Genomic DNA, 22,445 nt, shown 5'->3' with positions numbered 1-22,445 from the left:
TGTTTCTGCTCTTTGTGCACACGTATACGACATTTTAGGTCGCTGAAAACGACGTTTTTGGAAAAATTCCTTACAGTGTATACATTTTAACAAACTCCATATCTGTGTTTACATGTGGACAAGGAAAATACAAAAACAGTTGTCTTGCAATGTCAAGGATTTGGAGTCAGACTGTGTGTTATTGTGGCTTTTAATGATTTCTTTGAATTGTTCTTTTTCCAGGTTTGAACGATTGTATAACATATTTCTTTAATGACTTTAAAAACAAGAATTGGGTGAAGAAGTTCACATTTATTTTTGATTTTCTCTAAGCCACAGAATGCTAAGTGTATGGATGTTTGACAGAATTGGCAGAATTAATTTAAACTGTTGGGGTTTGCGGTATGGACCCTGCTTTTAAGCAATCCAATTAATTTTAAAAAACAATTGAGATCCAGGATGTGGAGGAAACAACAAATAAACAAAACAATAAAAAACTCAGAAGACTCCAAAATAATTTGTTCAAACAACTGCACATAAGTATATGTTATTCTGATGTGTCACTACTTTGCCAAAGTTGGTAAGAAGAACAGGAGAGGTTTTGATTTTGTTTTCGAGTGTCTGATCCACACTCCCGTCCAGTAGGTGGCGATAATGAATCTTTAAACTTCTTTGCTAAATGCAAGCAGACCCAAAAGAAGAAGGAGAAGGCTTGGAAACCTTCCAATCATTTTTGACAGTCACCAATCAGCAAACAGCTGGTTAGCTTAGTTTAGCACTGCAAGACTGGAGAAGGGGGCGCAGCTGATTTTGTCCAAAGGTAACTAAATTCACCTGTAAACATAGCAAATGCTCACAAAACAGTATGTCTCACTGCTTTAGTGCTACCATAACAAAGGTTTTTAAGGCTGTTATACATTCCAAGAAGTTCCTTGAGCAGGACTAATGATTTTATTTAGGCTTGTCCTTGTCATGAAGGTGCCAGGCAGCAGAAACTTCAAAAGAAGTCACTGCTGCAGGCCAAGAAACAGATAGAAACACAACTTCTGTTAAACTACAGAGGCTTTTGTTTGTACCAGAGCAAATGGTGTGAAGGTTACATAATGTTTGGTCACAAAGCCCAGCCCAGTGGCTTTCCTGGAGGCCTGCTTCAGACTGAGCCTGGTTACCTGTTTTCACCTGACTTTACACAAAACTAGCTGGAGTTTCAAATTCAAATGTCAGATATTAGAATTACCTCTAGTCTGCAAATCTAAGACAGGAACGTGAAGTCCAGATGTGAAAATAAGGTCTTTAGCATCTATCAAACAAACACTGGGTGGAAACGCAAAACAGATCATTTATATCAGTGCTGAACGTTTTTTATGCTCAACATGCATTTACAGGTTTGCATGTACTTCACTGAAAAGATGGTTTTGTGCTAAGTTGATTCGTTCAGAAAACATTTCTTTATGTGAAAGAAAGGGTGGCTGTGGCTCAGGTGGTCGAGCAGATCAGCTACTGATTGGAAGGTTGGTGGTTCGGTCCTTCCCCAGTCTGCATGCCAAATATCCTTGGGCAAGATAACCCCAAGTTGCCCTCCGATGCGTTCATCGGAGTGTGAATGTGTGTGAATCCCATATGGAAAAGAAATAGTAAAAACTTATATGATTTACTCATGAAAGTGGCCACTTTCTCATTACTTTCATATATTGTTTTAGTAAGTATACAAAACACACAAGTTTCATTATATAATTTTTCAAGGGACCTTATATCTGGTTTCACTCTTGTATGCTTTTCATACAAGTTTCACACAAGACAGATACAAACTTTATAAGATTTATATATATCTTTTCCATATGGGGTAGTTTAGGTTGCACTTGAGTTTAGAAGCGCTTGTATGAGTGGGTGTGACTGGGCTATATAAGAATCAGTCCATTTACCATCTTTCCTGCTTATGAGAACATCGGCCTTGCCTTAAGTCAGTGTAAACGTCCAAGGGTATCCTAGTCTCACAAACTTTTACATATACAGCGCACATGTCTAGAACAGAATTTTTAGAGAGGGGACTTTTTCTTGGGCATTCAGTACTCAGTACACTGCTCCATACCCTGACAAGACAGAAAAGTGGTTTCCATAGTTCCTATTTTAGTGTAAATTTTAAAGCAATTTATCTTTTTTTCTTCTTCTTCCTCCTCCTTAGGTTTATTATTAGCATTTGAATAGTTCAATTAACTGTTGTTTCCAAATTATTTTGGGATTCTGTGTAAAATGCAGATTAAAACAGAATTCAATCGTTTGCAAATAATTTACATGATATGTTTAACTGAAAATGTTACAAAGAAAACAGAAGCAGGAGTTACAGCAGTTAGTTTACCAATCAGAAGCTTGAATGGGTCGATCGATGGTCCCTCAAAGTCATACAGACAAGACAACTGATCGAAAAGCCAAACCAATGATTATTCCAAGTAAGTAAGAGGAAAGACATAAAGTAAAGGCATAATGAGGCTTGTAGTACAAAGTGCCTTCAGTGTGCAATTAGAATAGAAAACCAGTACCAGTTCATTTTCCATGTTTAGATCATGTAGTTGTGTGTTGTTGTTGTTGGGTTTTTTTTAGTGATGTTATGCCAACATTCGTACTATTATAAGAGAGGATTTTGCCCACTAGAGGAAAGAAAAAAAATTACCCTGACTTTTTCATTTTCCAAAGACTTGAAGGGGAAAAAGTCAAAGTTCTTTCTCTACTCTCAGAATTCTGACTTTTTTATGCATTTTGTCTTTTTTCTCCTCATCATCTTGTTTATTTTTTTTTTTAATTCTCAGAATATAGATTTTTTTTTTTTCTTCGATCACGCTGATCACTCCATCTTCTCCTGTGTTAGAGACACAGCAAATATGAGCCTCATTTTTTGAGGGTGATTTTTGATTGGTCTGACCACAGGCCGGTTGAGTTTGATCCCAGAGAAGATGATAGTTTTGCTGAGTCTTATTTGTATGTCTGTATTGTTTTAAATTGCATCTGTGACTGTGGAGAAAAACTGACTTTAATGCGCTGCTCGGTAGATAAGCCGTATGCCCCAGCGCGCAAAAAGCGAGCGCTTAATGCTCTAACAGCGCCGCTTTTTCTGCTGCCTTTATGGATTCTGGAATAATGAACTCCAACTGTAAAAGTGTTGAGGACCTTTCGGACATTCTTCATTCTACCTGCACTGATATTTTGGACTCTATTGCTCCGCTCAGGACTGCGCGCTAAGCATTTATCAGAGGTTGAACGAACATACGTGCTCCCTTAGACGCGACTGCAGACGCGCCGAAAGGAGATGGAAAAAGGTCAGATTGCACGTTTCCCTACAGATTTTAAGGGCTCGTCTTTCTGCTCACCAAGAAGCTGTAAAAACTACAAAGACACAGTTTGTCTCAAACTTAGTGTCAGTAAACAGTCACAGGCCTCTTTTTAATGTCCTTAATCGCCTTCTTGAAAGTGGTCTACTTACAGTTGCAGACCCACCTTGATTTTAATATGATCTCTGAAAAATTTCAATCTGGTTTTAAATCACTTCATAGCACTGAGACGGCACTTTTAAGGATTTTTAACGATATTCTTTTAACTCTGCACTCTGGCAGCCCTGCTGCCCTTTTATTGTTGGACTGCTTTTGACACGGTGGACCATGACATCCTGTTATCTCGGCTAGAATTTCATGCTGGCCTAAAAGGATCTGTGGTTTTGGTCCTACTTGTCAGAAAGGTCTTTTCATGTCGATATGGGCCCCCAAAACGCCAAAATAGCCCCTCTTAAATACGGTGTACCTCAAGGCTCTATTTTGGGTCCTGCCCTGTTTGCACTCTATTTGTTGCCATTGGGCTCCATCTTCTCGCGGTATAGCATTTCATTTCACTGTTTTTCTGATGATTTGCAGGTTTATCTACCTTTTAAAAGCAGGGTCAGACCATCCCCAGCTCTTATTACGCTGCCTTGACGATGACAAACAGTGGTTGTCATAAAAAACCCTCGGTGTCTACTTTGATGGTTCTTTTAAATAAGCAGGTGAGTGCAGTAGTTCAGTCCTGCTTCTTTCAGTTAAGACAGCTGGCCAAGGTAAAGCCATACCTCCCGGCTAACGTCTTTGAATGTGTTATTCACCTTTTCCTTGCAGATTAGACTACTGCAATTCATTGTATGATGGTCTAGATCAGGCCACCATCCATCGTCTTCAGATGGTTCAAAATGCAGCTGCTCGCCTGCTAACTGGTACCAAACGGAGAGAGCATATAACCCCAGTTTTAGCTTCTTTACACTGGCTTCCTGTCTCCTATGGAATCCAATTTAAATTTTTACTTTTTGTTTTTAAGTCACTTTACGCCCGAGCCCCTCCTTACCTATCTGAGCTCCTCTCTGCTTATGCTCCAGGAAAAACCATGACGTCTAGCTCAAAATTAATGCGGTCCATCCCACGGACTTATCTCAAATCTCGTGGTGATAAATCCTTCTCTGTGACAGGTCCCAGACTTTGGAATAGTCTCCCCCTAAATATTAGATCTGCACAAACACTTGAGCAATTTAAATCATTACTAAAGACACATTTTTATGCCCTGGCTTTTAACACACTGGCCCAAGCATTTTGGTCTTATTGGAAATAGTTTTAGTTATTGTTGTAATTCTTTTATTGTCCTATTATTGTTTTATATTGTTATTACTTGATTACAATGTTGCTTCTTCATGCCATTTTTATATTTTTAGGCACTTTGTGCAGCATCGGCTGTTAAATTAAACTTGAAATTTTAAGATTACAGCCATTGCTCCTATTACACCACCCTACCTTACATTCTGAAAGATTGAGCTTCTCTGGGAGGCTCTTTTAATACTATCCTGCTCCCTTCAGGGCTCGCCACAGAAGATCATCTGCCTCCATCTCACCCCATCTTTTCTGTCACACCAGCCCTCTCCATATCCTCCTTCACTACATCCACAAATATTCTCTCAGATCTTCCTCTTTTCCTCCTGCCCGGCAGCTCAATATTCAGCATCCCTTGTCTAATATGTCGACTAACCCTCCTCTACACATGTCCAAACCATCTCAATCTTGCCGCTCTAACCCTCTGATGTATATATATTTCCAGTCCTGTGTATTCTGGTCACTCCCAATCAAAATCTGAGCATCTTCACCATTGTCTTCATCTTTCACCTCAATTTTTTTTGTCAGTGCAGCCATCTCCAAGCTAATGAAACTAATTAGTTATGCAGTCTACAGCTTTTCCAATCATGTTTATTGCATTCAGGTTTTTACACACCAGTCTAGCCCTTTGGAAACAAGGTTGTATATCCAAACATGAGTTTTGCCTTTTTATTGAAAGCAGTTTAAAAAGAAGTCAAAGCAGTTGAGTTAAATCCAAGTCTTGTTTCAGTAAATCCTCTTTGTTGCCAGTCTTTATTGCTTTTGTCTGTTTTCAGGCTTATCTGACTGGGTGGCTACTCAGTGATACGTTTTCTTTCGTGGTCTTAAATGTGAGTAATGAGGGGGATCATCATTCCCGTGTAATGGTCGTAGATTTGATTAGTAATGGGAGAGGAGATTGAGCCATCGATCAGCGTGACGAACCCGAGAGTTTGATCCCTTTTGTTGTACTTGATTGATCAGAGGTCAGCGGGGATTCGCCCTAATTGAGGAATAAACACGTCACGCTGTTAACTCTGAGTCACTGTCCAAACAGTGGCGGAGTTTTTTGTGAAAACGTGCGCGTTAACAGGCAGCTTTTGAAAACGCGCTTCATTTGCGTCACGGCTCGGTTGTTCGTTTGCTCTCCAGCGACTGGCCTCATACTGATAACGCATGACGTGGGACAAAGGTGACAAGACATCATGATCGGATAATTTTATTTGGCCCAGCGAATAAAACGGTGGCACCGAAGGGCGAGTGGTGTAATACTAAAGACGTGAAAGTTATTCTCTTCAATGCATTTGAACCTATTTTAACACATGCGGTCAATCTGTCGTAAAACGTGCTTTGCAGCATGTCTGAATTAACTTTTCAAATGAACAGGAGCGGCTTGTAAACTGCAGTAAGCCGGACAAATTAGTGATGTGTTTATTTTTCTTTACAGCTGGTTCTCTGCTCGTTTCCACCCATACTTTTGTGTATTTGGTTTTCTGTGTTTTGTCATCAGTCATGGTCCAGTCACCTCTTACTGTTTGCTAAATACAAGGGCACCCCCTCATTTATTACCTGCCCTCCCAACAGGTGTAGAGCTCAGTCCAGTCTGGAGATGACAGCACGAGCTCCGCGCCTCTGCCTCCTCGCCCTCCTGCTAAGATGCGTCACCCCGCTGGCGATCCCGCAGGACGGTTTGGACGTGACAAAAATGGCCAGGCAGGAGCAGGATCGTCTCTTTTATCTTAAGGATATCCCCAGACCAGCGGTGGCTCCTCAGAAGAAGGCTCCTCAGTTCATGCTGGATCTTTTTAACGTGGTTTCTGTCACGGGTGGGACCCCGAAAAGCCAGACGGACATTCTGGAAGGAAACACGGTGCGGAGTTTCAGCGATAAAGGTGAGAAGCAACGGTAACGGCTGTTCCGCGAGAATATCTTCCAATGAGTTTGCATCTAGGGCGCACAAAAATAAGAAGTATGTATAAGTGCGTAAAGACGCAATCGCGCACGGCTATGTGTCTGTTTAAAAGCCTGCGCTTTTCCAGTGTATGGTTTCATCATTTCTCTAAATATTTTTATATTGTTTTGTTGTCTGCAGGACAACCTGGAGAGAGTTTTCACTTCTTCAACTTGTCATCTTTCGGCAGAGATGAGAGAATGATCAAAGCGCAGTTCCGCTGGTTCCGAAAGAAAAGGAAGTTTTGTCCCGGAAGCTTTCACACGCCTCATTTCTACAAAGTAAACGCTTCTTGTTTGCTTGCTTTTAAAGACATATCATTTTCACTTTTTTCTTATATTGTACAGGAAACATTGTGGCAATGTTTTGGCGCACTAACGATAACTAAGTGTACTCACCCGGTTTCTGTATCTGCGAGCATTTCATAATCGTGGGCCTTTAACAGGGATTCTGGCGTTTTTCAAAATAAATAGTGATAGTTTCTGTTTGTTGGTTGGTGGTGGGGTTTTTTCCACTTTTTTTTCTCCAGGTGGCTCTGTATGAGGTGCTGGAGAACCTTGTGAAGCCATGGCGAGGAAACCTCATCACCTCCAGATTGGTTCCACTATACACACAAGGATGGGAAGTCTTCAATGTCACTCAAATGGTAAAAAAAAATCCATAACTTCATTTTCTTTGTTTAAAATGAATGTTTGAGGCTTGTTGTGAGAAAATAATTCCTTTTGAGTTAAATCATTGGTCATTATTTCAAAACTCAGATGATCAATTCCAAATAAAAACGTCTCATAATGATGACGATCATAGTTTGTGTTAGATTGGGGGGATGATGTCATGCTTGTTTTAAATGTCAGGTATCCAAGTGGATCCAGAACAGTCAGGAGGACAACGGCATCCTGGTGGTGACTACACTTCCTTCCGGTAACTGGATGGAGTCGGTGTTGCATTCATCTAAACAGAATGTAGAGCTGACAGACACAAGCGCCTACCTGGTCATATTCTCACACGACAAACAGACAGGAGCATCAAACCAGTCATACTTTGGTAAGCTGGTGAGAGAGATGTGGGCATGTTGCACAGTGTGACCTTTCCTCTGTTATAACAGTGATTGATTTAGGCAGCCAAGATGATTTTGCCATTTTTAACTTAATAAGAATTTTTTTTTTTGTGTCCCGTTTGGATCTTTAGCCATCAGAATTGTTGTCTTAAGACCAAGAAAGATGCCAAGCGGATTTATTTTACCAAGTGGATCATCATGGCCTTGCCATATTGGTCCATTTGATTGACCTTTATTATAATTATGAATTTATTTTATTTTCGGATGCTACAAACGGGACAGACATGACTGGGGGATAGGACAGGGAGAAAGAATGAAAGAAAGAGGGAGAGAAAGAAAACCAGAGGGGAGAAGAGAAAGTGAGAAAGGGGGGAAGAAAAAAAAAGAAAGACAAACAAAACACCTGGATCACCTGTATGGAGATAAGAAAAAACAGAAGAGAAAGCAAACAAAAAAAAAGAGCAACATAATAAATACAGCACCATCACAATAAACTAGCTAGCAGTAGATAACAGTAGATACTAAATATTAAACGCTATTGTGCAGTACGCAAGATAGACAGCGCACAATGTGCTTTGAGGCAGCAGCCAGGAAAGGTGTAGCCCGCGTCTGTGAACACCTGTGTGGATCAGCACGCTTGTATTCCAAAGGTTTCTCCATGTAACGATCTGCTAGGGAGTGTGGGGAGCCATAGCCCCTTGTTTTCTGCAGTGGTCAGTATTTATTAAAAGTGGGCCAAAGAACGAACCAGCGACAGGGTCGTGAGAGACGAAGGCTCACTGATGCACATGGGGAGTGAAGGTTAGCCGGTGTGGTCGATCCAACAGATGAGCCACTGTAGCTCAAATCGCTGAAAAATTTAATGCTGGTTTTGTCAGAATACACATGCCATGCTGACCCCTGTCCACCGTCAAAAGCACCAATAATGGGCATGCAAGCATCAGAACTGGACTATGGTGCAATGGAAGAAGGTGGCCCGGTCTGATGAATTACGTTTTGTTTTTTTTGTTTTTTACATCACTTGGATGGCAGGGTGCGTGTGTCTCTTACCCAGGGAACCCTATGCTCTATGGGAAGAAGGCAACCCAGCATAGGCAATGTGATGTTTTGTTCTGCTTAGAAGCCGTAGTTTCTGCCATCTATGTGGATGTTACCTTGACATGTACCACCTACTTAAGAATTGCTGGAGACCATGTACACCCTTTCATGGAAACGATATTCCCTGATTGCTCTGGTTTCTTTCAGCTGCGTCAAAGCAATAACGGATCAGGAATGGTTTGAGGAGCACGACAACAAGTTTGAGGTGTTGACTCGACCTCAAAATTCCCCAGATATGAATCCAATCGTGTGTCTGTGAGGTGTGCTGGACAAACTAGTCCTGTAACCATGGAGGCCACACCTCCATGGTTACAGGACTTAAAAGGATCTGTTGCTAACATGCTGGTGCCGATACCACAACACACCTTCAGGGGTCTAGTGGCTGTTTTGGTAGCAGACTAACTGACTCAATATTAGGCAGGTGATCAAAATGTAAAAATGGTCATAATTTTCTATCCTACCCTCATCACAGGACAAGCCCAACCTGAACCGGCTGCCCCCGAGCACCGCAGCAGAAGGCCTCGCGCAATTTCGAGTATCATGCCCCTCGACCACTGCCAGCGCGTTTCTCTGTTTGTTGACTTCGAGGAGATCGGCTGGTCGGGCTGGATCATCTCTCCCCGTGGATACAATGCCTATCACTGTACGGGCTCCTGTCCGTTCCCGCTGGGGGTAAACATCAGGGCGACCAACCACGCCACAGTGCGTTCTATCATGCACGCACTCAAGGTTACTAGCGATGAGGTGGAAGCGCCCTGCTGCGTGCCGGACACGCTCCAGTCTATGAGTCTGTTGTATTTTGACGATGAGGAGAATGTGGTTTTAAAGCAGTATGACGACATGATGGCGTTAAGCTGTGGTTGTCATTAGCTGCCTGTGAGTCTCCTGGATTAACACTGGTCAACACATGAGCATGAAACAGTGAGGGTTAAGTTCCTGTGTTTTTGATGGTATTCACTGAGGTACTGAAAGAGCTATTTCATAGCTACTCGTCGCTAATCCTTTGACGATGCAAGTCCAATGGCCTGTTGTTGTTCTCCATTTTTTAAAATATTGTTTATATAGTTGATATTGTGGCCCAAAGGCCCACTTCAGGTTCTTCTTCTGGAGTGTAATTTGAATGTTTCTGTGACACTGATATGTCCATGGTGCTGAGCCAGCCCATGTGGTCCGTCCTACAAAATCATTACTTTTTATTTGGAATTAACTTTTACTGTCTCTCAGCGGACTGTGGTAGCTGCCACTAAAATGCTCAAATTACAATTAAAGGTGATGTTTTCAAGTATTGTTTTAGTTCAGGAGCACATCAAATTAAAACTATTTTACATTTAAGCAAAAACCACTCCAACATTTTTAAAGTAACTTAATTTTTTAATTGGCTATTTAAAAAAAAAAACACATTTGGATAAACTGATTGATTGAAAATGATTTCCAGGGACTATTATTTATTAAGTACCACATATCAATGTGGTACTTAATAAATCAGTGTCGAATGTTTTTTTTATATATCTTTCAAAAACACAAATATAAAAATTAAAAAAGTGTGATGTACAAAAAAAGCTCTGGATGTTGATTTCAAGGCCAAATAAAAAAAAAGTAATATGCAAGTTGTTACAACCTGATTCTGTAATGTAAGAAACAATGTTACATGTTTGTGTTTTATTAAAAGCAGGGGGGCTATGCTGAATGAACTGGGGGAAATTAAAAGACCCTGCATTGTTTTCAAGTTCTTATTGTATTATATTAGAGCACACAAGAAATAAAAGAAGCACATGAGTGCCCAGAAACATTCTTGTTCATTGTTCGGTGTCTTTGCATAAATCGGTCAGCAGGTAGGTAGGACAGAGGTGAAGCTGGAAGCTGCTAATGTGCTTAAAAAGAATACAAACTAATATTTGATGCTGCATTTAATAAAACAGTTTTAAAGACAACTGCAGTGGTTTTAAATAAAAATTCTTTAAATTAGCTTTTTGTAAATTCCAGTGTTTTAGAAACCGTCTACTTAAACTGTCAACAGAGAAAAACACTTGATTGCACTGTATGTCCAAAACATTTGTGTGTTGTGTTAAAGAGAGTCTACAGAAGCTTGTTTCTGCCACTGGAATAAAAACTGCCATGCCTAACCTGTAAATGTTGAGCTATGTATCTCGAGGTTGGGTGGCTGTAGCTCAGGTGGCAGAGCAGGTCAGCCACTAATCAGAACGTCGGTGGTTCGATCCCAGGCTGCCTCCTGGCTGGATGTATCCTTGGCTGGATGTTAGTATCCTTGGGCAAGATACTAACCCCATGTTTGCCTACTGGTGGTGGTCAGAGGGCCCGGTGGCGCCAGTGTCCAGCAGCCTCGCCTCTGTCAGTGTGCCCTAGGCTGTGGCTACAATGTAACTTGCCATTGCCAGTGTGTGAATGGGTGAATGAATGTAGTGTGAAGCGCTTTGGGGTCCTTAGGGACTAGAAAAGCGCTATACAAATGCCGGCCATTTACCATTTTGAGTATATAAGTTGAAATTTTGAGAAAATAACTCAAAATTCCAAGTTTGCTCTGCAAATCAGAAAACTGTAATCGATGTCATCTGCTTCTGGGTGACAAGGAAATGACTTCAAATCCTTCAAAGATCTTCCCAATTGGCAGAGGCAACTCGAAATTTCAACTTACTAAAACAAAAATTTTAATTATTTTCTCAGAATTTCAAATTATTTATGTGAAATTTCTACTTATTAACTCAAAGTTTTTTTCTTTTGTTTATTTTTCCCCCACTGGCAGAGATGAGCTTCCATAAGTAACAGAAGCTGAATTATGGTTGGGGCTTTACTTCCATGCAATACCACTTTGTGCCAAAAGATGGTGCAACAAGTCAATGTAACCTTCATTGAAGCAGGCAAAAGTACTCACTGTTATTTACAAAGGCAGCCTGCGAAAAAGGCTCAGCCCCTCAAGGAAGATTGAGAGAGATTGGGCTAAAAAGAGACTAAAGTTAAACAGCAGCACACTTCGCTGAGGTTAATTAGAAAAGGTAGAAGAAGGGCTGTTCAGTGGTGCTGCTGTGACTCAGGTCGAAGAGCAGTTCGTCCCCCAAACAGGAAGTCAAAAGATATGTTTGTATGAATCTGTGTTACTGATGAATAAAGCTTATATTATACTCTAACCATTCACTAATCCAATTTAAAGCAAATACCCATAACAGTAGTTGTTTTCTTTTATTGGAATGCATCACAGACACAAGACAGCCCTGCTTGATTCTACAAACCTGCAAAACAAATTCTCCCTCATATCCTCTCCATACAAAACATGAATTCCAATAATACCAGTTGAAGCTTTCAGACAGTATAAATGAAAACAACATCAAAATGTGCAATTTGGACTTTAGCATGCAAAGGTTTCCAAAACGTTGTAGTATGGAGATAAAATCAATAAGGTTTGGTTCAAGTATATCGAATGATAAATGACTGTATACGTCTGGTGAAAAAGGAACTCTCAAGACAACAAACCTTGCAGGTAGTAAAAGAAATGCTACAATATCTACACAGTTGTGGAGACCCAATACAACTGTAATATATAACAAACTGTCAGCATTTACAATAAATAAACATTTTACAGTGAAGCCCACCCTCTCTGTTTATACTTAAATACATTATGTACATGGAACGTCCATGTCCATTTTACTCAAAAATCTTACGCAAACCCTTTCAACCACATTTAAATTAGCACATTCTACATCATTCATCCAATAAGTCGTCATCTTTTGTCAGGTTATGCTCATCTAAAAGCCATTCTCTTTTCACAAAGCCATTAATGGCTTCAGTAGCTTTACAAATCCAACACAACTTCAGTGCCTCCTGAAAATTGAAGGCAAGAAAAACAAAACCACAATCACAGATCTAAACTGCAAAAACAGTCAACACCGAAGGGAAAAAAAACGCCCTGAAATATGCATTGGCAATGAACTTTACATTCCTGGGAACATTTGTGGTGCCTTTTTCCTCATTCTGTCTGTAACAGGCCAAATGTAGCAGTACAACAAAAAGTATTTACAAGAGCAATTATTTCTTTCTGGGATTGCTGTTTTGTACCAGCGTTCAACAACCAAACCGAGAAAGATCCATCACTACAGTGTTGTTGCTTTTTAATAGCCCTTCTGTCAAATGCCGGTATAGTATAAGAAGGCAAAGTTGGTTGGGGAAGAGTTTTAACATGACAAAAGCATTTTAAAAAACTCCTGGAATGCAACAAACACCACAATTCAGTGATACAAAACAGCATTCCTTTTAAACCCTCTGGCCCATCAGCTAGGACAGTCGAGTTCCTCGGTGCCTATGAACTCCCCTAACATGTGTTCGTTCTGACCATAGAGAGGTTCCAAATATGGATGTGCATCTTTACAGTACATTTGCTTTGATCTCTCTATATTCCTCTGCTCAAAGTCCTCTGGTTCCAAATGAGGTGCCTGAATTGTAGCTTTCGGAGCCATGGGCGACAGAGGCACTGGGACAAAGCCATGGTAAACAACCAAAGGAGGGCTCAAGACCTCCATAGGTGATGCCTTAGGGACAGCACCTTCTGGTGGCTGGACTGGCAGCTGCACATAGCTTCCTGTTTCAGGATCAAAGAAGGTTTTCGTCTTGACTTGTACAGGCATGTCTACAAAAAAATACTGTCCTGAGTCTGGATCCTGGAGCAGCTTACGTTGGGTCATGGGGAAGGACTGCGTAACGATAGCATGCTCCATGCTAGACTGTCGAGACAGCTGGCTGGTGTGGCTTGATTGGCGGGATAGGGGTGAAGGGCGAGGTACTTCAGTGGCATACGCATCAATACTGTGGCTCCGTCTCAGAGGGTTGTCTCTGTTAGACTTGTTTCTGACTCGGCCTCTCTGCTGAAGCTCATCCATGATGGATCTCTCAATGCGTTGGGTTCTGGGATCAAGCTTCTCATTGACCGGCATGTCGGCGCTGAGTCTGCGCTCGGCTCTATCTCCTAAATGCCGGTCAGTGCTTTGCGTTCGATGCAAAGCCCTGTCTGGCACTTGTTTCTCACTGATGTGAGCTTTGTAGACGGGCACATTACTGATGATCCTGTCGCTGCTGCGATGTCTTTGCTCTGTCTTATCTCCAGTGTGTCTGCGGCTGCTGCGGCCTTGTCTTTCCGATGCCGTACTGGGTAGGGCTTCTCTCCTCTGGTTGTTACTTTCCAATGATTCGTGATCCTGTCTCAGAGTCTCATGCTTGACTTCTGATTTGTTGCAGCTGGGACTTTCATTCTTGTTTAGCAGTTGCTCACACTGGCTGTTGCTGTTTTTACTATGGTGGCTTCTGCTGTGATCGTCCTCAATTTTTCCTCTGTGTTCTTTCTCGCTCCTCCTGCCATTTCTGTTACCAGTGCTGCTTTTGTGCTCAGACTTATCAGCCTTGTGTCTTTCTGCTCTGTGTTTGCTACTGTTGCTGCTGCTTTGGGAAGACCTGTGAGGTGACTTTTGGGCCTCTTCTTTCTTTATCCTTCTATTTGCAAGCTTGATTGCTTTTAGAACTGCCTTTTCCGATTTAGGTAGGACGGGCGGTGGCTTCAGCAGACCTGTTTGGCTATCATTATCACCGCCACTTTGGCTGAACCCCAACGTCGTATCATATTCTGTCAGCCCAGCGTTTAACACCGTCTCCTCAGATGTGTCAGCTGTGCTGTTGGTTAGACTCTCCACTCCTTCCGATGACGGGCTTAACCCGGAAAATCTGTCTTCCTCCTGGGGCACAGTGAGGAACCCTCCAGCTTGTGACTTCTGTGGGCTTTCATTTTGAGGATCTGAAGGGTAAACCAGCTGGGGTGGTGACTGAATCGATGTCATCTCTGTTGGCGTAAGAATGTCTGCTAGAATTACAGCCCTCCCACTGGTGGTAGCACTGGATTCATTAGCCAGTGTGACCTCTGGACATTCCTTTGCATGATATAGCTCATCCTCTCCCCTCTCTGAACCACTCAGACTCCCTCTGGGTGACCAGGGTTGTATGGTCTTCCTTAATTTGTTACTAAAAGTGTTGTCTTTGACTTTAAACAGGGAAGGGATCCCCAAGGTCGGTGAGAAAGTATTAACAGGTGACAGAGTTGCTGAACTACTTTCATTGTTAGTTAATCTTTCATCTGTATCTGCATTTTCTCTCTCTTTGCAAGCCTTCCATACTTCCAGCTCTTGTTGAGGAGACTTTACGGGTTGCTTCATAGCATCTGGCTCGCTTTCGTGATCACTTAAAGAATAATATTCCACTTCTGCCCTGTCCGAATCGCCTCTTGTGTTCCGCGAAACATTTTGCACTGCCTCGTTAACCACCTTCACATCTTCAGTTACATTTTCAAAGTTGTGGAGTGTGCTCTCCACAGAGAAGTACGAGGATTTCGAGGACAAGCTGGTCTGATCGGGCGGGCTCTGAGTTACACTAACACCATTCACCAGCAGCAAGGGCGATATTATGTCTCTGGGGATTTCGCTATGAGCTTCTGAATCCACATTTTTATCCTCAATCGGTTCGTGTATTTTCGTAGGTTCTTCATCCATTACTACATTCTTAGTCACCGTCTCATCTGCTGTGATTAAATGATCTGGTTTTAATGGGGCCTTTCGCTTTATCCTGCATGCCTCTTCTGCCTTAGCAGCATTGTTTTCAGTTGATGCACTCCTTGGGCTCATATTTATGTGCAAGTTGTTGCAAGTTGCACTGAACTGTGATGATATCAGACTTTCCTCCAAATTCCACCTCTCGTTACTGGAGCTGGTTTCACTCTGACTGGGCACAGCATAATCAGTATTTACCTCTTGTACAGCTAAATCTTTCCCCGTTGCGTTAAGGTGTACCTCAAGATTTTTATATCTCCCATCTTTGTTGCAGACATTTTCATCCACAGAGTCTTTCTCGCTAGCGACGCTTCCACGTCTCCTGTTACCTCCTTTTTTGATCCTGGGAGGAACAGGAGGAGCGTCGACTTTGCTGCCTACAGTTTCATTCATCAGGGAATCTCCGCTATCCTCAGACACCTGTCTGGCAACTTGTTTTGAATTAGCCTCTGGATTATCGTGACTAGAACGATCGGTAAGTTTGTCGTTCAAATGTCTGCCTGTAGATTTTTGGCGTGTGTTCACCTCACTGCTAATCTTGTTCAAGCCAGGTAGTGCTACCCTACCGCCTGATCTGTGTGATTCTCCAAGTCTAGGTTCAGTCTGTGCCAAAATCTGTCTCAGGTGATTGTGGTCTCTCAGATCACTCAACATTTCTTTTAGTTCCTTTTCTTTAAGCGCAGAAGTGCTGTCGTTTTCTTTCTCTCTCCTCACTGTGATAGCATCTTTTGTGGAGTTTTTACTTTGCTGTGCCCTTGCTGTATAACTTTCACTGCAAACTTTCTCATCTAACTGTGGATTTGCATCTGCTTCTGTTAATTTATTCTTCCTCCTCTCCCTTTCTGAGATGATCTCTTCGAGTGCCATTTTGGCTTTGTCATAGTTGTCATTTATGAGCGCTTTGTTTACGATTACATTGCTATCTAACTTTGCGAAATCCTCCTGTTTGTTCTGCTCCTTTTCTCTCTTTGCGAACATTTCTCTCTTGGCTGACGTGTTGCCTCTCATCGACAGCATGCCTCTCTTTATATTTCGAAGCTCCCTTGAGATCAGATCATTTTTAGCCTTCGTCTCCTCGTCTATGTTAACCACCCCCAGTTTGCTCCTCGCGTTTTCGAGAATGCGATTACCAAGCCTGGCTCTCTCTAGCTCTTTCAAAGCATTCAAATCATTAATTATGTGCTCGCTGTCTTTAATTTCTCTCGCCTCATCATCCAACTCCACTCTTGCATTCACGTTCGGACTGCCCTCTTCATTCTCCTCGACTTGTTCATCATCGCTCACTGCAAATCTCTGATATTTTATATAGTTGTTCTGTCTGGCTGAGAATATATATTTTAGCTTGCCTTGTTTCTGGATGGAATCATTTTCTTTTGGTGGCAAATCTAGTTTTGGTTCCTCCAATTCATCATTACGCATTTGCTGTTTATCAAGAGGAAGTTTAATATCAGATTTAGCAATATTTCTCACTGGAACAGATGGGGGCTCTTTCTTAACATTACTATTGTTGCTAACCTGCTTTCCATTATTCAGTTCATCCCTGTTTTGGGATAAAACATTGCTTTCTGCCACCAAACTCTCCTTCTTGCTGCCTAACACCTCCTTTGAAACATTCTCATCAACTTCTTTCTGCCGCAGTTCTTCTCTGTCTGCTGTGTGCTTGTTGATGCTATCTGACTGAGCTTTATTTTTGGCTGCATTAATTGCTTCTCTCGCTGCTCTGATCACATCCACTGTGCTTATTATTTGGCCACTGGCCTCTTTTTCCTTAAACATCTGCTGTGGGTCTTTATCCTTCCTGTCTTTCACTGGACACTTTGTTTTCTCTGGCACATTTGGGGGCCTTTTCCCTACTGATGGCAGACCCTCATTCTCAAGCGTGTGGGGTGAAATTAGGGGTAAGCAATCTTTGATGATGTTTGAAGTGTTTGGTGAAAGCCCCGTGTTCGCTGGCGGTGCCTTAGGGGAAAGCTCTTTGTTTAGCATAAGCGGCGAAGCTTTCTGCACCTCGGTTGGTGCATCTGTATGTGCAGGTGTGCTCTGAGGGACGTGAAGATATTTTATATCACCGTCAACAGGGCTGGCTTTCTTGTACAGATTCAAAGAAGGGTAGTTTTGCTTTTTAGCCATTGAGCTCTTGTTCTTCTTTGGGTATATAAAGGGGGGCGTGGAGTTTTCTTCCCCAAGAGCCTCCCTTTTGCTCTGAAGTAGATTTGACAACAAATAATCGTCTGACAGAGGCCTGTCTGACCTGTCCTCTGTAAGATCAACAGTTGGGGATCCGTGGGATTCCAAAATAGGACTGCAGACTGTCAGTCCATCTTTCGTCATGGCAGGTGTGCTTAAACCAGATCCACTGCCTTCAGAACCAGCTCGTGGATTTTTCTGATTGTCGTCTGTGCCGCCTTCGGGCAGCTCCACAGTTTTGAATTTAGGCGGACTGTAGCGGCTCTTCACCCTTTTCCTATTGTCTTTGAGGTTGAAGAGGATGCTGGAGGCAAGTGATTTGTAGCTGTCCCGCTTAACTTGAGGTTCAGGGGTCCCCTTGGCCTCAGAGTGCGGCCTGAGCGGAAGGTCAAATGCAGAGGGCGAGAGGACCGTTTGGAGGATTTCTGATGTTTCTGTCGGCTGCCTGGAGGGAATGAGCGGAGTCATCAGCTGGCAGATGTTGAACGGAGTAGAAGCTACAGAGCTGACCTCCTCAACTGCTTTGACTTCCACGGATATGACTTCCTTTTTGACCAACAAAAGACTTTCATCCACTGTTTTCAAATGGTTTTCTGGAGGAGTCATCCCAGGCTGATTGACCAGAACAGCACTTGTTGCTCTGGACCTGTTGCGCCTCCAGGGGGCAGCAGTTCCATTCCCTCCATCGGATGAGCACCTCTTCTCAGCTGGAGCCACTGAGGGCTTTGGTAGGACCTTTGGTGGTTGTGTGGGAGGCATGGGTTTAGGAGCAGGGGGAGAACAAGGCTGAGCTTCTTTTTTCTGAGATGACAGAGGCTTCTCCGCAGGCAAAGTTTCTTTTCTACATGCCTCGGTTAGTTCCTTGTACAGCGGCAACTCGTACATTTTAGGGATATTATCTAGGGGGAGAACAGAGCTCACTGTGTCCCCCTGGACAAAGGGGAACTGGTTAAAATCAGTCCATGTCTGAAAAGGACTAAACTCACTGTGGAGAAAAAAGTTTTTAATGTTAAGTTTTCTTAATTTGACAGTGGCCTTCCCATTTTTAATCCTTTTGGATTTTCCTGTAGGAAGGCCGACGTCTTTGCCAGTTTTGTTGGATGAGCCATCAGCAGACTGATGCTTAAGAGGGTTTTTGTAATGATGATCTGTGAGACTGGTGTGATAATCTGAGGAGAATTCTGACAGCTCTCTCTGAATGCTGCGAAGTGCCGTTTTATCCCACGATTCTCCGTTAGCATCAGTCGTGCTTCCATTTTTGATTAACATCCCCTTGCAGCTTTCTTCTGTGGCGCTTAAAGCTTTGAGGAAAGATGACATGTGGGATATAGTTTTCTGCTGATGGTGCTTCCATGGCTGGGTGTGATTTTTCTCACTTTTGCTTTGCCCCTGTTTTTTAGATTCCTTAATAGGATTCTTTTTAAGTGGCTCCTCCGCCAGAGGTTTGTGGCAGCTGAAAGGCGAGTATCCACACAAGAAGTCATCATTGTAAACTGCATCGTCTCCAACGCAGAGACTTCGGAAGGCTCGATCGGTGAGAGTGCTAACCTCCCGATCGGTCTCGTCCATGAACAAGTCCGTGAAGCCATTGGGGAAGCGGTGGTGGAGCATGCTCCCTGCCCGATGGTGTCGCTTTTCCACGCAGCTCATGATGTCAGCGACTGTCTTTGCGTCTTTGCATCACCAGCTGTGCCTCCTGTACAGCTGCTTCTCCTCTGCAGGTTCCAGTTTCTTCCAGCTCAGGATGACATCTGGGAAGCGGTGGGTTACGTAAATTTCCTAAAAAACAAGCCAGTGAAATCAGTGTTAGTTTTCACATAAGCTTTTCTAAAACTGTTTCACTGTCACACAGTTTAAGCAGTTAACTGTTAGCATTTGTGCAAGTCAAGAATCCAAAAATTGTTGTTTGACTGACATGATTACTTTAAATGGTTTTGAACTCGCTGCACTGATGACCTTTATGTACACAACATGTGCTGGCTACAGCCATGCTGTCACTATGCAGGCAGTAGACAAACACTTCATACCATGCAGTTATTTTAAGCATCGCATGATGCCTTAAGCTGTGAGCACCAAGCTGAAAATAAATGCTTCCCTTTTTTAGGAAAAATATGAAGATTTCTGTTATTTGTGTCCACATATTTGAAATAATGATATTCTTCACATTCAACATTCACTTTAAAAGAAGAAGATTGTTCATTTAAATGTCAAACATTTGTTCAGCTGTTATCTAGATATATTTTTTGCTAAGCTTTAGATGCATGACAGTATTGACATGAATCTATAGGAAAGAAGGCAGCCAGTGTCACAGATCAGCAGCAGCTGCTCTACTGTAGCTCCCTTGAGCTATGTGGGTGAGGTTTTAGAATAGCTCATTAACCTATTTATACGGCCTGACCTGGGAGCATAGCCACAGACATATAACTCAAGTCTTCAACTATTCACACAACCATTGCTCTCCATATAAGAGGTTTGATTGAGACAAATATAACCGTACACACTTCATGAATTATAGATATGTTTAGCGCATTAAAATGGAATAAATGGAAAGCAGGTCTCTCTCCAAAGAAGTGTTTACATTCACAGTCAAGAATGATTTTGAGGAAAGGTGGATACATTTAAAACAGAGGAAAAAAATAAGATAAATTAATATTTATTTACTTTTATTTTATTATCTGAACCTAACAGATTAAATATCCAAAACTGTGTCGCTTTACTGTATCCTAGACTAGACTTACAGAAGACTTTGGCTTTCCAGGACTCTTCACTTGCCAACCACCTTAAAGCAGAGATCAGTTAGCGCCACGGTACTTTCCCAGCATCTGCCTGTGTATTTATACCCAAGGAATGAGTTATCCAAGTCACCTATACTGTATAAAGGCAAAAACCACTGGAGTGTAATTTTAGTTGTCCTAATTGTTCTCAATGTTAGTATATCTGATGTGAAAGTAAAATAAAAAACATGGTTGTTTTAGAGTAAGAAACTAATGTATGTCCGATTTTTGAGATTAATGTTTAGGACAAAACTTTGAAAAGTTTAAAGGTTTTAAGGTACATGTCTTTATATAAAGATCACACTGCTCCCTCACCTTGGTGATGGGTCTTTCATGCTGAGTTTAAGAGTCCGAGGTTTGCGTAAAACCAAGTCCTAAATGTAGAATCCAAGGATGCGCCTGTCGAGAACACGTTTATAGTTAAATGTTGTCAATCGCTGGTGTGGATGAAGAAATAAAGAAAGCTCACCAAAGTGAGTCAAGCCCTGAGATCCATGTTCGAATGCGCTGGTGTGGCCGGGCTTCTGATTGTGAACTCAAATGATACCAAAATAGACGCACAAGTCGGTGTGGCCAAACTGAGCAGCAACAGAGGGCCCAGCTAGCTTGCTCACATTGGAATATCCAGTGGGTGTCGAGTGGCAGGGCAAGACAGAGGGGCAGGATGAAATGGACACTGTCATTGGTTATTTTTATAACAAGGCAGTGAGGGCTGATAGGCATGGGCCCACTCTTTAGCTTTGCCAACCCTGAAAACATGACAAGGCCTTCTTGTCAATAGAGATTAGCCATTGTTTGGGTTTATCCTTGGACAATAAAGACGAATGATGTACACTTTTATGGTTATACCACTCGCTACCACACTGCTACTGTCTCCCGGGGAAACAAGCTTTCTGATATTGCATCACAAAGTCCCTGAAGTGGAGATTGGCAGCTGGAGGCAGACGTCTGCTGACTGATACGGCGGAGCTGGGCTCATTCTTGTTGTTGAAGCTCTGTTTACAAGACTCTGTGTGACTGAGTAATCTAGTTTTAGGACCAGCAGCTGTTGTTGCTGTGAGATTACGATGAGACAGAGCTGGAATTTTGTTGACTTGTTACCCTTTGTGAGGCAGAGAAAGTCAACAGGTGAGGTCATATGTAGTGGTTAACCTTGTGTAGTCTCAAAATGGAGAAAGTTGAGTGTTTGAGAAACGTTGGGCAGCTCAAATTTATTTTATAGGGCAAAATATAATCACCAAAAATAGGTCAACTGTAGCCTTTGCAACAGCTATAGCTCAGTTAATTGGAATTTTGACTTTTTTCAGCAGCTGGTAAACATCAAGTAATTTTAGTAAGCTAATTTAGACATGGCTATTTCACTTGTTATCTACTGTCATCTTGGTTAGCTCAAGCATTCAGAGACCTGCAATAGTAAGAAACTGTAAGGAATATGCACTCGCCAGCCTTTTCTTTAGGTATGCATTTATAAAAAATGAACAAACAGCTCACACAATGTCTTAAAGCATTAGGCTAAACAATCTACAGTAAATATGAGCACTTCCACAAATACATACACTCCATACACATTTGTTTAACCTGGCATAGATGCACACGTGGAAATTAACACGGGAATGTTGGACATCTTGCAGCTGATGGAATTTTCCATGAAAGTTTGTTCAAACTTGTCAGAAATCTGATATCAGAGACTGAAAACCAGTTATTCAAAATCCATGTAAGCTAACTATCCCTTTTCTTCCATTTATCCACTGGAGCCTATCACAGCTGTCATAGGGCGAGAGGAGGAGAACACCCTCAAGAGGTCACGAGTCAGACAACCATTCACACCTATGTGCTATTTAGAATCACCAGTTAAACTAACACCACTAAGTGAACTCATACTAATAAGGCAGAACGTGCAAACTCCAGACCACACCCAGATAGTGGATCTGAGCCCAGGACCTTCTTGCTGTAAGGCAACAGTGCTAACCACCACATCTATGTGTTTCCCTTTCATAGAGGTTATTCCTGGTTAATTGTAGTACTTCAAGGTCTGCCTGTATTATAGAAGAATATTACTGTAAATTATTAAAAAAGACACTTTTTCATTGTGGTGCTGTTCAAAGTATACAATGCTTATGCATACACATTGATGAGAATCCTATCTCTGGTTATTTAAATATGTCGAAGTGG

At 42.0% G+C, this 22,445-nt stretch overlaps 2 protein-coding genes across 5 annotated transcripts; one reads left to right on the top strand and one right to left on the bottom strand.

Annotated features, from left to right (window-relative positions):
- Nucleotides 1-735: 735 nt before the first annotated feature.
- Nucleotides 736-9,586, top strand: LOC102796369 (bone morphogenetic protein 2-B). Its single transcript, XM_035910409.2, has 6 exons — nucleotides 736-799; nucleotides 6,198-6,505; nucleotides 6,706-6,845; nucleotides 7,094-7,210; nucleotides 7,416-7,605; nucleotides 9,189-9,586. Exons 2-6 carry the CDS (start codon nucleotides 6,223-6,225, stop codon nucleotides 9,584-9,586), a joined length of 1,128 nt encoding a protein of 375 aa, XP_035766302.2. The 5' UTR covers nucleotides 736-799; nucleotides 6,198-6,222.
- Nucleotides 9,587-11,892: 2,306 nt separating this feature from the next.
- Nucleotides 11,893-20,892, bottom strand: LOC102795682 (uncharacterized). Of its 4 annotated transcripts, XM_006796971.3 has the most exons (3): nucleotides 20,743-20,892; nucleotides 20,589-20,672; nucleotides 11,893-19,278 (listed from the first exon to the last, which is right to left on the bottom strand). In XM_006796971.3, exon 3 carries the CDS (start codon nucleotides 19,147-19,149, stop codon nucleotides 12,997-12,999), a length of 6,153 nt encoding a protein of 2,050 aa, XP_006797034.2. In that variant the 5' UTR covers nucleotides 19,150-19,278; nucleotides 20,589-20,672; nucleotides 20,743-20,892; the 3' UTR covers nucleotides 11,893-12,996. The 4 variants fall into 4 exon arrangements, with proteins under 4 accessions (XP_006797034.2, XP_087701417.1, XP_087701418.1 ...); XM_087845291.1 differs by having other exon boundaries at nucleotides 20,589-20,892; XM_087845292.1 differs by lacking the exon at nucleotides 20,589-20,672.
- Between the last annotated feature and the right edge of the window lie 1,553 nt (nucleotides 20,893-22,445).

This window comes from Neolamprologus brichardi, chromosome 8, assembly GCF_056152115.1.
Source record: "Neolamprologus brichardi isolate AB-2024 chromosome 8, ASM5615211v1, whole genome shotgun sequence".
NCBI classification, from domain to species: domain Eukaryota; kingdom Metazoa; phylum Chordata; class Actinopteri; order Cichliformes; family Cichlidae; genus Neolamprologus; species Neolamprologus brichardi.
This window is presented reverse-complemented; position numbering and strand designations above follow the sequence as displayed.